Source organism: Asparagus officinalis, chromosome 2, assembly GCF_001876935.1.
Source record: "Asparagus officinalis chromosome 2, Aspof.V1, whole genome shotgun sequence".
NCBI lineage: Eukaryota > Viridiplantae > Streptophyta > Magnoliopsida > Asparagales > Asparagaceae > Asparagus > Asparagus officinalis.
Genome location: NC_033795.1, coordinates 50624862 through 50640224, shown reverse-complemented (window position 1 = coordinate 50640224; position 15363 = coordinate 50624862). Strand labels below are relative to the sequence as shown.

At 46.1% G+C, this 15363-nt stretch overlaps 1 protein-coding gene across 1 annotated transcript; it reads right to left on the bottom strand.

The window, feature by feature from the left end:
• On the bottom strand, positions 3197-5254 carry LOC109831166. The gene is made up of 2 exons (XM_020398505.1): positions 4528-5254; positions 3197-4353 (listed from the first exon to the last, which is right to left on the bottom strand). Exons 1-2 carry the CDS (start codon positions 5252-5254, stop codon positions 3197-3199), a joined length of 1884 nt encoding a protein of 627 aa, XP_020254094.1.

Genomic DNA, 15363 nt, shown 5'->3' with positions numbered 1-15363 from the left:
GGTGCATGAGTTTAAACTGCTCCCTTAACACTCCGACAAGTACACGAGTATAAACTGCTTCTTCTGACACTCCAACTGGTGCATGAGTTTAAACTGCTCCCTTAACACTCCGACAAGTACACGAGTATAAACTGCTTCTTCTGACACTCCAACTGGTGCATGAGTTTAAACTGCTCCCTTAACACTCCGACAAGTACACGAGTATAAACTGCTTCTTCTGATCCTCCAACTGGTATAAGAGGTTAAACTATTCCCCACACTTCCACTTCTTGAGCCAGGTTCCCAGTACGGGCGAACCGCTCAAATCAGGCGAGCCTAACAGTTAGGTGAGCCCCACTTCTTGAGCCTGGTTTTCATTTATGGCGAACCGCTCAAAACAGGCGAGACTAGCAGTTCAGGTGGGCTGCATCAAACTCCCACTTGGTCAAACCTTCAGATAGTTAGGACCAAAGCCACAATCCCCCGCCAATCCTCTTCAATAGGATGGCGGGACCCCCACTGTCACGTTAACAGTTACCTCTGACAAATCAACTTACCAGTCCTCTTCAATAGGATGGTAGGTCCATAGAGTTGCTCAAATCGCAATAAACTCCCACTGTCATGTTAACACTACACCTCTGACAAAATCAACTTACCAATCCTCTTCAAAAGGATGGTAGGTCCTCAAAGTCGCTCCGATCGCGGCAATTCCTATCACGTTAACGATTACCTCTGATAGCCGACACCGTCATTCCCGCAAATGACGTTGTCCGATCAGTCGTCATACTCATACGTCCCTGAACGATTTGATTCTCCCAGCACCGTCTTTCCCATAAAAGGCGTTGTTGTTTGATAGTGGCCTACTATGCGATGTGCTGCTATTTCAGGGTTCGTCTTTGCCCCAAGAGAAGACAAATCAGGGTTCGTCTTCATCTTTGCCCTAAGAGAAGACAAGTTTCCCCCTTACACTCCAACTGGTGCATGAGTTTAAACTGCCCCCTTATACTCCGACTGGTGCATGAGTCTAAACTGCCCCCTTATACTCCAACTGGTGCATGAGTCTAAACTGCTCCCTACTGATAGGAATTGCCGCGATCGGAGCGACTTTGAGGACCTACCATCCTTTTGAAGAGGATTGGTAAGTTGATTTTGTCAGAGGTGTAGTGTTAACATGACAGTGGGAGTTTATTGCGATTTGAGCAACTCTATGGACTTACCATCCTATTGAAGAGGACTGGTAAGCTGTTTTGTCAGAGGTGACTGTTAACGTGACAGATTTGGGGGTCCCGCCATCCTATTGAAGAGGATTGGCGGGGGGTTGTGGCTTTGGTCCTAACTATCTAAAGGTTTGACCAAGTGGGAGTTTGATGCAGCCCCCCTGAACTGCTAGTCTCGCCTGTTTTGAGCGGTTCGCCATAACCGGGAACCTGGCTCAAGAAGTGGAAGTATAGGGAATAGTTTAACCTCTTATACCAGTTGGAGGATCAGAAGAAGCAGTTTATACTCGTGTACTTGTCGGAGTGTTAAGGGAGCAGTTTAAACTCATGCACCAGTTGGAGTGTCAGAAGAAACTGCTAGGCTTGCCCGATTTGAGCGGTTCGCCAAAATCGGGAACCTGGCTCAAAGAGATGGGCTCGCCTAAACTGCTAGGCTCGCCTGATTTGAGCGGTTCGCCAAAAATGGGAACCTGTCTCAAAAGGTTGATTCCCCCCAAGCCTGACGCCTAAACTGATAGGCTTGCCCGATTTGAGCGGTTCGCCCGTACTGGGAACCTGGCTCAAGAAGTGGAAGTGTGGGGAATAGTTTAACCTCTTATACCAGTTGGAGGATCGGAAGGAGCAGTTTATACTCGTGTACTTGTCGGAGTGTAAGGGGGCAGTTTAGACTCATGCACCAGTCGGAGTGTTAAGGGAGCAGTTTAAACTCATGCACCAGTTGGAGTGAAGGGAACAGTTTATACTCGTATACCCGTTGGAGTCAAGGGGGGAAAAGAACCCCCTGCCTCGGCTTGGGCAGATCCCTCAGGCTTGGTTGCTTCGGCCTCTTGGGGCTGGGCCACCCGCACGACTCTGCAGCCATCGCGAGATGTATTGCCGCGAGAAGAGGACGATTGTAAGTACCCCTCGAATTTGATCACAAGGGACTCAACCGTAGTCCCTGCAGCAACTTCGTCAAACTGCGCCACCACCAATTCATCTGAATGAACGGATTCTCCCACTGTGGTCGCCATCTTCTGTAGGGTGAAAACTTTGATTTCCCGAAAACAGGGAACTTCGTTTGTATTGATAAGAAAGCTTATTACAAACTAATAATCAAATATTTACAACAGAAGCAGAGGGAGTGCCCTCTTTGTTTAACGTGGGTTCTTCGGTGGCGATAGGACGCTTCGCTCGGTGCTCGTGCCGAGTCTGCTTCCCTTGGACGATCCGATCGAAGTTGCTGCTGGAGCTTCAGTACGCAGTAGAAGGTCCGATGTAAGTGGGTTCGAGTCTACCCGAGAGCCTCAAGTCGGAGAGTTCCGACGAGTCTCTTCAAATGAGGGGAGCCTTTGGCAAAAGTCCAGGTTCAACCTTTGGGAGATTAGCCAGCAGAATATGCAACGGCCAATCCCCTTTCTTCATGCTGCTGAAGATGGGTTTTAGTAGGCAAGGGATGACATGGGCCATCCCTTGATTCATGGGATTTGACCATGTGAGGGAGACAGCTTGACTGCTCCTTGAATTGTGGGATGTGACCACATCTTCTTCAGAGACGTCTAGCTGTTCCTCGAAACCATGAACGGTCATTCCAGGGATTGTGCTTTATGTCCTGTCACCTACGATGGGAAGGCCCATTCTTGTATGTGAGGCAACAAACGACTACTATCCGAGTGGATTTGACCAGCATTAATGAACCGCATTTATGAGTCCGCAGATCGATGAGGTGGGTCTGCAGGCGAGCTTAGGACTGCAGGCAGACTTGGGTCTGCAGGCGAGCTCCTGAGCATGGATCGAAGAATAGGCCGTAACTTTCAAACCGTAAGTCGGAATTGGACGAATTATATATGAAAATCGCCTATCTCGACGAGATGGAGCCATCCGAACCAAGCCGAAGGCTTTGGTTCGCTTCCTCTGTTTCGCCAAATTCCTTACGGTTTGGGAGATATCTGCGTTTTCCCCTTTTTCTGCTATTTCGGGCGAGTTTTTAGCAGTTTTGTTCTGAAATTCTCTGATAAGGATTAAAGGCAATTTTTATTGCCTACACGCATCAAATCAAAAGATGTGAGTTGGACCCTAACTTTGTTTAGCTCCTCTTCGTGAGTGGTGCGCAGCATAGCTTCAGCCCTTGCCCGGAGCTCTTCCTCACTGGGAATGATGATAGCTGCCGCTTCATTCCTGGCTTGTTCCAAAGCTCGAGCCTGTGTGTGATATTCAAGAGTACCCGTAGCATTTTGGGTGCTAAGGATATTAACAACATTTTCTTCGCGGGCAAATTCAGCCTTTAACTGCAGAACTTCAGCCTCAGCTTCGACAAGTCTATCACGAAGCGAGTTCATGGAAGTAGTCGAGCGTTCTAACTCTTCTTGTTTCTGAATATTACGCTCGCGAAGCTCCGTGATTTGACGCTCTCTTTCAGCCAAGTCCCGTTCTATCGCCTCCCGGCGAGCCACTTCTGCAACCTGAAGACTGGCCAAAGTGGACACGATCTCGAACTGAAGCTCTCTACGTCCTAGGGCCTCAAAATGCTGCAATTGTTCTTCCAAATGAAGAATAATCTCAGAACAGCGCTCGAACCATGGAGTGTTTCCCACACTTCGGACTCCGTTTAAGCCTGCTTCTAGAAGATGTCGAAAAGAATTAAAAGTGTCCTGACCGCCTACCACATATTCAATCACCTTCTTTGCGAGGCTATTCAAGTACACCAAAGAGATTTGAAGGAATTCAGGTGCGCCCGCGAGACTTGAAGATGCTCCCAGAGCCATTGAAATTGGTGCAGGGGAGCCAGGCACTGAAGCTGCAGAGGCGGTAGAAACATTCAATTGTGATGGGCTCAAGGTCAAAGCCATCATTGCCCTTGCCTGAGACGTGCTGGGCCTCGCCTCTGTTGGTGTAAGTGAGATCTTCATCAACGCGGCAGGTGAGGCAGCTGCCATCAACGCGGTAGGTGAGGCAGCTGCTGAAGACGAAGCAGGCAGAGGCTGCTCTTGCGCAAGGGCTGACACCGGCACGATCTGTTGTTCCAGAGAAGGGGTTGCATCAGTAGTTTCAGGAAATGCTACAGGTGAAGCAGTTGCCGTAGGTGATCTAGGTAAATGTTGCTCTGGTGGAGGAGCCGATACTTGCGCTGGATCCTGCTTTGAAGTAGTAGCAGCAATAGTCTTCGAAGGAGGCGAACCTACACGAAAAAAGGGTCGGAACGCGAAAAGAACATGCGGAAGAAGTCGAAGAAAACTAGGCTTACCGGAGATATGAAAATGAGTATAACCAGATACTTTATCGGATGGGACCTTGGGAGCATCATCAAAAGTGGTGATGTCATCTATGGAATCATGCTCTTCATCATCTTCACTATGATCCGGCATGTTGCCAACGTCAACATCCTCATCGTCTCTATCCTCGTCAGCCGCACCACCAATCGAGGAGTCTTCATAATCAACTCGCTCCTCATCATCCTGAGCCGCTGAAGGTTCCGGAAGATCTGTTCCAACAGCTGGTTTATTCATAAGTCCCATTGTAGGACTAGGAATTAAATCACCAGCTTGTGACATTAAGGCTGAAGGAGAAGGGGATGAATTCTTTTCAAGACCCCCTGGTTCTAATGCAGGAGACTTAGGAAGGTCCATCACCGGAGCAGATTCTGCATCTGCAGCCATTAACTCATCCTCTTCATCTTGGGGGAGATGATAAGAAGAAGTGTCACTCGATAGAGCTGGGCCATGAGAACGAAGCCCAATTTTACGTGGCAGGCCTGCAACAGAAGATTCATGTTGTTCTTCATCTTCAGCAGCTTTGATGGCATCAGCCATCAACTTAGATTTTTGTTGGCCTTTGGGGGGAGAGGAATCAACCAGCAACTTACGATGGATCTGTTTCTCATATTTGTCGGCTTCATCCGCTGAGAGTTTTCTCTTCCCAGCTGCTCTTGTCGTGGGGGGATCAACCGCTTGTTGTTCTTCCACCGGAACAGGCCCAGCTCCTTGTTCCTCTTCCTGTCCAGCCGGCTGATTCTTGATGGATAGGAACTCGTCAATCCCTCTCAAGCGGGATGTCTTGGACCCCTTTCTTAAAGCATACATATGCCTAATGTCTTTTAGGCAAGATGTATTCAGGTTGTAATTGGGAGTCTGAGAAGCGGCGAAATACCAATTACAGAAGCTTATGGAAGTGTAGGAGTTGGGTGTTTTATGGGGAAGCCTAAAGATGGCTTTGGTACAACCTGCTACAGAAAAGTACCAAGCCCTGGCTCCTTCATATAAATTGCCTATAACTGAGAGTTGAGGACGAGGGTTCCCGACGTACAACTGGTCATACCCAAATAGACGAGCAAACCTATAGGGTTGGTAGGGCTCGATGAAACAGTGGACACCTTGCCGGAAAATCAAGTAGCTGGGCCTGATGGAGAGAAGCCAGTGGAAAACACCCCTACTCAGCTGAGTGAATCCGTTAGACCCGCTATGTCCTGATATTCGGCTCCGTAGACGCCGCCCCCAAAATTAGGGAAACAGCGAAAGATATGGAAGTGGGTGTCTCGTGCCAAAATTTGGCGAATTCTAACCATATATCCCCCTTCCCATTTCGCAGATTCTAGTCGTTGCACGAATGGGATGAATGAATCTTCCGGGGGAGAGGCTGCACTCATTAAAGGAGGGTAGTGGAGCACATACCAAGCCATCAGATAGGTGTATGGCAGTGGCACCCTGGGGTTGGGAGTTTTGAAAGTCTTGTGACCCCCAGACTCCACCTCTGTAACACCCACGAAGTCCGAGGCCAACTCCCGTAGTCCATGCTGTAAACAACTCACCATAGCATGGAGGAGACTCACAGGTTTCCCATGGGCCAAAAAGGACAGCCGGGTAGATCACCTTAACAGCGAGGGCATCGACCGGCCTAGTAGGAACGACGCAACGCTTGAACCACAACATCAAGAATCCAGCCAGCAGCGCTGTGTCGGAAATGGGAATCAGAGCTTGATAATGGAAACTCTCAAACTCCGTGTGAGCCGGGAAAACATCTTCCTTGGCCTCATTGGTGTAGTGGGAGGTAGCATCGTCAATTCGAGCCTGAACCTCCTCCAAAGTACTTGCAGGCAATCGGATCACTGAGGCTCCTTTAGTGGTCAAGTTCTGGAATAAATATTCCGCCCAAGACACTTGTTTAACGCCTCTTCCTCGGGCCCCCGTCAGTTGCATGCAAATGTAGAAGTGACACATGACTTCCCAAAGAGTGGAGTATATTTCGGGGTTGGTCTTCTTAAAAATTTTAAGTTCCGCTGATCCCGGAACAAACTCTTCGTACGGCAAATCCCCAAGAATAAGACCTGAGACTTCATGCATCTCGTCAAGAGCGAAACCTAACTCCCCCACGGGGGTGAAGAAAGTACAAGTCTCGGGGTTATACTTCTCCAATATGGAGAAGAAATGAAAGTGGCTCTGAACAATCCCGAACTTAGTAGCCCGCACGGGAGTCTGCAATCCAGCTCGGGCAAGAGGGGTCTCCAATTCATCTAAAATGAACTTGGTCATCCGGGTCCACCACCCTGTCACTGGAGAATGAACCCAGCCAGGAGTTCTAAATCCTTGCGCGGGAAATTCTCCTTTCTTCGCCACAAACCTCTTGACAAAGGTATTTGCCGGGCTGGCCACCTCGCCAAGGGGATACTCCTTAGCAAATAAACCTGGCCACAAAGCTGTCACCTGCCTGTTGTAACCGAGTGTGCGGACCCCGTGAAAAGTCAGAGTTCCGAGAATAACCCCATCCTGATCCTTAACTAGGGGCCAATCCATACGACGTGGAATGGAAGCACACTGGAAATAAGAAAGTGGGTACATCCTCTCCATATTAGGCAAGAAAAGGTTACGGTTCCCAACTTTCCGTAACCACTTGTAGTCCCCATCGTAAGCATTATCCGCCTCGAAATCAACAAAGTCCCCAAAGAGGAATCCAGATTTGACTATTGGCTTACGACTCGAGTTTTCAAGTCGAGCGTCCGTGACCAATATTCTAAGGGTCTCGGGAGAAGCTTGGGTGATCAGTTCCACGCGACTCTTTTCCTTGATTCGGAAAACGGGGAGTTCTTGGTGTAGGTTGAATGTCATGTTCATATCCACACCACCTTCATGTCCAAAATGGTGGCAAAAAGGAAGAGGTTGACTGGTATTAGGGGTGGGCAAAAACCGAAAAAAACCGGTTCAACCGAAAAAACCGCCCGAAAAAGCGGGCCGGTTAACCGAACCGGATTAAATGGATGAGAAGAAGACTCTAAACCGCCCGAACCGAATTAAACCGGTTTGGATCCGGTTTGAACCCTTGAACCGCCCGAAAAAAAACCGAACCGAATTTTCTAATATAAATACCGAAAAAAAACCATACCTCCTCCTTGTACCTCCTACCAATCTAAGCCTTAATGGCATGTCTACACCTGAGAGCCAAGTGATAACTCATTCGAGAGTTCACCATAAGAGTTGTATAATTTGTTTGAATTTGGGTCTCTAATTTATCTTCCTGTAGGGATGATTCAGTACTTGTAAAGTCTTGTCATCTTCCTCTCTTGTAGATTCTTGTCATGAAATACTCTCTAGTTGCATAACAAAGAAAGTAGTTACTACATCAATTAGTCTTATGGCAAGCTTTGCCTTTTATCCATGATTGCCTTGGACAGATATGTAGTAACTACTAATAGAGTAATGTAATCATATTAGCATCCGACTTTTTTATATCCTCATAAGTTCTTAACTGTGAGCCTTTCTTGACTTAGAATTCATTAACACACTCCATGTTGATGTGAAAAGCCTTGGAAGATGATGATTTTAAGAATACTATTAGGAGATATGCTTGTTTCAGTGCGGTCAGAAAGAAAATGTTGAATTTTGATGTTATTTTCTCAACCAAAATGTACAAAACATACGTTGACATGTTCTTTTCTGTAACTTGGCTTTAGATAAAAAGCAAAAAGATGAAAGTACTGTTAACAATCGCTCCAGCACATAATGTATGTCTTTGGTATCCCAGTGCAGGATATTAGATTTAAAACTGAATCACAGGGAGGACATACCGAATTGGAACAGATATCCCATGTATCCAAAAGTACAACGGTATTCAGGTGTGGACAGATTTTTGTGAAATTGAATTAATTCAGTCTAAAACCGAAACCGAACCGAACCGATCCGAATTTCGGTTGGGCCGAATATTCGGATGAAGGGAAAAAAATCTGGATCTGGATGAGAGTTTTGAGAATTCGAAAAATTCGGATTGGATGCGGATTGGGCTTAAAACCGAACCGAACCGAATATGCCCAGCCCTAAAAAAAACGATCCAAAAGATTCAATTCCTTTGTAGAGTGGCCTCTTCTTATTGGACGAAGTAAACTAAAGAAGAAAATGAAACGCGTGCCTTTGCATTTGCTTGCCCAGTGCTCTCCCGAGGAGGTCATTTATTTGGGGACAGCTCTGGTTCAAACAAACTTTAATTAACCAAGGAACTTTCACTGTACGTGACTCACTGCAGCTACACGGCATGCAACTTTTAATGACATTTGATTTGATCACACAATCAGCCTAATTAACGTTGTTGATCAACCTTGTTATCGTATGAGAGGGACGAGTTCTTCTTAGACCGTGATTGGTCCACCTTGAATTATTGTTTGAATTTCTCGATCTTGCCAGAGAGTCTCAGCAATTGGATTTGAAGCATGACAACTCAGCCATAAATGCGAGCTGAAAAGAAATGAAAAATTCCTTAAGGACCCAAAATATGGGACCAATAGGTGGGACAAGTGAGGTGTCCCCCTCCTATTGGATAATGAGTTGGTCATCATTAATGATGACCAACTCATTATCCAATAGGAGGGGGACACCTCACTTGTCCCACCTATTGGTCCCATATTTTGGCAAAACGCTGAGCTCACCCACGCGTTCCAATTCTTAAATGCAGAAGTTATTTGGACAGCTATAATAGCAACTTCTTGACTACCAAGGCTATCACAATCATTAAGGCGACCAAAGTCGGGGAGAAACAGGCGACTCCGTTGGGGAGTATATTGGAGAAGATCAGATAGATTACAGTCAGCAACATTAGAATCATCTGGCTCGATCAGACAGAGCGAACAATTAATCTACTAAATTTTGGGATCCAAAGTATTCCGAAAATTTGTCCTAGTCAACCGCGAACTTTTGAAAACTTTGGAGGGGGTTCTGTAGGCTGTCTAAAAATCACGATGGATAGCTGATCCCTATCAAGCTCCGACAATGGAAGTCACAATCAGACGACTTTCTAATCACTGTATTCGCAATTCTACAATCGCTACAAACACGGCCTCATTTCTGAGATGATTGATCTTGATGGTTGCGACAACAACATGACTAATATTATATTAGCAACTATTAGAGATGCTGATGAGCAGTGTAATGATTTCAGAAATAAAAGGTTGGACGTAGTTGGTGAGTTGCTTGGTAGAGAGCTGTGGGCAAATATTCATCTAAAAACACTATGGATGTTGATTCCCGTCAAGTTCCAACGACGAAAGCTACAATCAAATAGCTTTCACGCCGACAATCGAAAGCTGCAAATAGAGGACTTTTCACATTGATAGAGAAGAGTTACAATTCAACGACACTTCCAACAACTGATGAAAACTCTATTCAGCAGTCTTCACATTCTGCGGTGAAAGTTACAATCTGACGACTTTCACACTTCACAACAGCTAAAGCCAGGATTACTAAACAACGGTCCTTGCAACACTTTACAGAAGAAGTTACAAGTCAACTAGCTCCTTCTAAAACGCGGATGTCATCCTCGCGTTACAATTCTGTAAGTGCAGGCGACCCCCGCGTTTCCAAGCACAAGCTAATCGTGAGCGACCCTCGCGTTCGTAGGGGTTCAACCAACACCGACCCCCGCGTTCCCAAACTACAACAAACCAAAACGCGAGCGACCCTTGCGTTCAATGATGTTCAGGCAACACCCAACCTCGCGTCTCAATTCTAAAAGGCGATGTTGGGTTCTGAACGCCAGATTGGGCGTTTGACTCGTTCAAATACGAGCTGAACGGTTTCAAAACTGTTTTCCCACGATCTGAGGAAATCACGCCCACTTAGGAGCGGATTTAGAGGGCAGTTACAACCTCTTATCCACCTATAAAAACTCAACAAACTCAACTGAGTTAGGGGCTGGCTTTTTGGAACGGAAGAGTTGGCAGCAGGTTGGATTTTCAGGATCTCAACCACTCAGGTTTGGCGATTCAACAGCAGCAGCAGTAAAATCCTTGGAGATAGGGTTTTTGAATCAAATTCAGAAGATCAAATCTGAGAGGATTCTTTAACAACAGAATATCAGCTTGGTCATTAACCGAATTTTCGGTTCTAACAACTCTATTAACAGAGTTTAACTCGTTCAGAGTTCTTAAACTCATTCAGAGTTATCTATTAAACTTTCCACAGAAGTTCATCGTTCCCACGAGATAGAAGACGGTCGGATCGTCAACAGAGAGCAAATTCGACGCGAGCAATCGAAGGAGGTATTCCATCGCTACCAAGAAGAACCCAGTTTTAAACAAAGGAGATAATCAAATTTGTTCTCTTCTCTTTTGTAATCAAATTGTAATAGGAATCAAAGGAATACAAGTTAATTTTCTTTGTTCTTTTCTTTGCAATTTTCCGTCGTCATGTTAACACTACACCTCTGACGATTGAAATTTTCTGGAATTATTCTAAATAATAATAAAGAGGATTTCAAGTTTTATGCTAAGTTAACACTACGCTTATAGCATTTGCATTACTTTTTATTGTCCTGAGTTAGAATCCAGCAAAAGAGACGATAAAAGGCAAAATGATATCATTTTCATTCAATATTATTAATCTAAACACAAAATGATGACAAATAAAATAAAAATGATACAAAATTCCTTAGTCAAGAACAGGACGAGATCTAAACATCAGGCCTCATTAACTTGAGAGATTTCAGCCTAGACTTGAAGGCAGAAAGTTTCTTCTGGTGAGCCGCTCGGACTTGTTCTTCGATCTCTTTTCTGAGTTCTGCTTCAATAGGAGCGACAGCAACAATATCTCTGCGAATCCGCTCAGTCGCATGGAGCGTACGGCAAAAATCCGTATAAATCTGGCCGCTTTGAAGCTCAAGCCCTTTTCTGACATCCTCATAGTTGGCCAATTGGGCTTTCTTTTGGTCCAACTCAGCCTCTAATCGAGAGATAGTTTCTTTAATTTCACGAATATCAGAAGCAACACTTTTTATGTTAGCATATGCTTCAGAGTGCTGCTTCCTTAAGACTGATATGCAGGCTTTTTTATCAGACAAGTCCTTGCGAAGGGTCCCTTGGTGATGTGCCCTGGAGATCGTAGCCAGGGAGAGAGCCGGCTCCACTTCAGAGTTTAAATCGGTGTGTTGTAGTTCCTTGAAAGCTGCCAACTCTGCCTTCAAGAGAGTGATACTCCCTTGATAATGCTCAGTCCATGACGCATCCCCTTTTTCCTTGATTTTGTCCAAACACTTGGTCAGGATGGGTTCACTTCCTTGATTTTGTCCAAACACTTGGTCAGGATGGGTTCACAATCTTCAAAAGAAGCTCCCCCAAGGCTGACGAGATCAATAGTCATAACACTTGGTCAGGATGGGTTCACAATCTTCAAAAGAAGCTCCCCCAAGGCTGACGAGATCAATAGTCATATGTATCTAGTATTCCAATTCCTCAATTGATTTCTTCAAGGCTCTCGAGCGTGGAGGAGGAGTGGTTGGATAGATTGGGCCCGTGTATTTATCCTGAGCAGGTGGAAGAACAACCTCGGAAGGATGAACTTCATATGTGCTTTGGTCCTGAGTAAGAGGAAGAAAAGCAGGTTCAGAATCCTCAACGGGCGATACCTCTTTAGCTCCAGCATCCTCAGGAATAGAAGGGATCAATTGAGGCATTTCATCCTCCCCATCAGTTAAACGCTCGACGGGAGCAGACTTCATCGCATCCCCCATTAACTTGGCCCTTTTAGAATTTTTAGCCATGACAGGTATTCGTTTACGAATTCTCCTGTCGTACTCGCCTTCCTCAGCAGCAGAAAGTGCCTTCTTACCTGATCGCGAAGAACGAAATTCAGGATCAGACGCTTCTGCATGAATCTCTTCAGTCACCTTTTCCTCTGGAGAATCAGCAATTGGTGTTCCCTCTTCAGTCCCCATGAAAACCTCTTCATCAGAAGGTTCTATGGTGAGAGAATCCCTGGGGGCTTCAACGGCTCCGGCCGCTTCCTGTTCACAAGATAGATATTCTTCTATCCCTGGCAGATGAGTACTTCTAGAACCACTCCTCGAACAATATAATTCACGAATCTCATGTATACAGGAAGTGTAAATATCATATTCAGGGATTTGAGAAACCTCGTCAAACCAGTTGCGAAAATCGACAACGGTGGAGCAGCCAGGCGGTGAATTGGGTAAAGTAAAGTGCGTGTGTGTCCCCCCGGCGGAGAAGAAGTACCATGTGCGTGCCCCCTCATATAAATTCCCAATTTGAGCCAACGCCGGGTTGGGATTGCCAACGTAAAGCTGGTCATATCCAAACTATCTAGCAAATCTAGAGGGCGTGTAAGGCTCGATGATGCACTTCTCCCGCAAGCGATAGACCAGATAGCCCAACCTGATCATAAGAAGCCATATAAATGTGCCCTCTTCCAAAGATGATGAGCCTTCAAAAAGCAAGTCCATGAAGTGGGCATTCTCCATATCAGCTCCGTCAAAATTAGGAAAACAACAGAAGATCCGGTAATTGTTTTCCCGGGACAAAAGCTGTCAAACCCTGACTATATAGGAATTAGTCCACGTGGCCGACTCCAATCTCTGTACGAAGGGAATATAAGTGTCATCACCCTCATGTATTCCTGTCATCAATGAAGGGCAATGCAGCATGAACCAGGCCACCAAATACGTATACGGCACTGGTGTACGTGGCTGAGGAGTTTTCCCGGCTTTCTTTCTATTAGCCTTGATTCCTGAGGCACCGAGAAGCTCGGAAGTCAACATCCTTAGGCCGTTTTGTATGCAGCCGACCATAGCAATAAGGAGGCTCACATGTCTCCCATACGCCAATAAAACAACCGGGTATACAACCTCAGCTAATATCGCCTCTATTGGCCTCGACGGTACCACACACCGCTTCAGCCAAATCATGAAGAAGCCAGCAAGAAGAGCCGTGTCAGAAATAGGAACCATGGCTTGGTAGTGAAAGCTTTCAAATTCGACACCAGCCTCAAAATCATCCTCTGCATGCTCTGTTTTGTAGGTAGCATTGGAAGCCTTAATTCGAGCTTTAGCGTCCTCAGGAGAGATGACTGCAACACGAGATACGGCTACATCTTTCCGGTTTAAATTCTGAAAGAGGTATTCCGCCCACGTGGTATGCATAATGCCCCCTCCACGCATCCCAAAGACTTGGGCACATATGTGGAAGTGGTACATCAACTCCCAGAAAGTAGCATAAATTTCCGGGTGAGGGAAAGTTCCTCGGTGGTAGGGACAAACTCCTCGTAGGGCGTTTTTCTGAGCGGCAACCCTGACACTGCTTGCATCTCATGAAAAGCAAAACCTAACTCTCCTATAGGTGCGAAGAATGTGCAACTGTCCGGGTTATATTTCTCCAACATAGCGAAGAAATTGTGATAACTCTGTACGACTCCCCATCGAGTAGCTAACACGGGAACTGTGAGACCCGATTGAGCGAGTGGTTCCTTAAGCTCCTCAAGAACGAAGTCAACCATACAGGTCCACCAACCTCCTTCTCCAGAATAGACCCATCCGGGGGATCTGAACATCTGGGTAGAGAATTCACCCTGAGTTGCAAGGAATTGGCGAATAAAGATGTTCGTCGGACGTGGCATCTCCTGAACCAGACCCTTCTTCTCAAATAAGCCGGGTCTGAACCCCTTGAGTTGTCCCCTGATTTGTGTACGAGCTCGCTGACCAAATCCAAGCGACACATTCTCTTTCTCTTTGACTATGTCGAAGGTCAAACCCCGACGACAGCTCACATTCAAGAAATAGGAGAGGGGATACATCCTCTTCATGTTGGGGAGGAATAAGAAGCGATTATCAGCTCTCCGCAGCAGCTTTGAATCTTCTGCATGTGTGAGGTGATCATCGACTGGTATACGATCTCCGAATATGAACGCTGGTTTGGGAAACTGGGCACGACCGGTAGGGGTCTCCATGTCTAAGTCAGTGATCAGAATCCTGAGAGTAGAGCATCGAGGGAATTTAATCATGTCCGCTCTCTCCGAGTCAGGGAAGGTACATAGTGAAATTCTACTCTGAAGACTGAATATTTCATTCGCGTCAGGTCCACCGATATATCCAAAATGATGCTCTTGTGAAAGAGGCACGTTTAGGAGAAGCACTGCACAATCAAAAGCAGAGGTTAGCATCTAGAAGCGAGCTGTTAACATAAATACAAAATCTCAAACGCGAAGGTCGAGCCTCGCGTCAGAAATCTCAAACGCGAGAGTCAAACCTCGTGTTGAAGAACTTAAACGCGAGAGTCGAGACCCACATGGAATCCCAACTCCGTGTTTTCATTGAACAGAAACGAGTCATCTTTCTCGTTGTCAAGAACCCATCTAGGGTTTTCAAAGAACTTGCCAAGGCAAGTTATTTCGGTCAACACTTATCATGACAGGGAAGCCCCTGCGATGGCGATGACGACGACGATGTTCCCACACGAACAAGAACACCGCCAGCGTCCTCAGCCAACAGCATTTCGGAAGTCGCTCCAGTGACTTTCTTGGAGCTAGAACCCATTCTCTGAGGCGCCATCGATACAGTCGATCGGAGGAAACGCTTTTGAACGAGGGAGACGGAGTACGTCAGAGATCTCGCCGAAATCAAACGAGAATTCTCGTTCTTGGAAATAGCCGAAAATTTAGAGAGTCAAGCGACTCTTGACGACCACTCAGGTCTATTTTATAACAGCCGTCAAGCTGTTAAGATGGCACGGGATTCTAGGAGTGAATCTCAACCATCTTTGAAACGTGAAGTTCCCAACCGCGTTCAAATTCCCAAGTGCAAGGCTCAAGCTAGCGTCACGAAGGCCTATAACCTCGCGTTTTGAACCTCAAACGCGAAGGTCACCTTAGCGTTGCAATTCTTCTAAATGAAGAACCTACACTTGTGTCTTCAAACACGACACTTATTC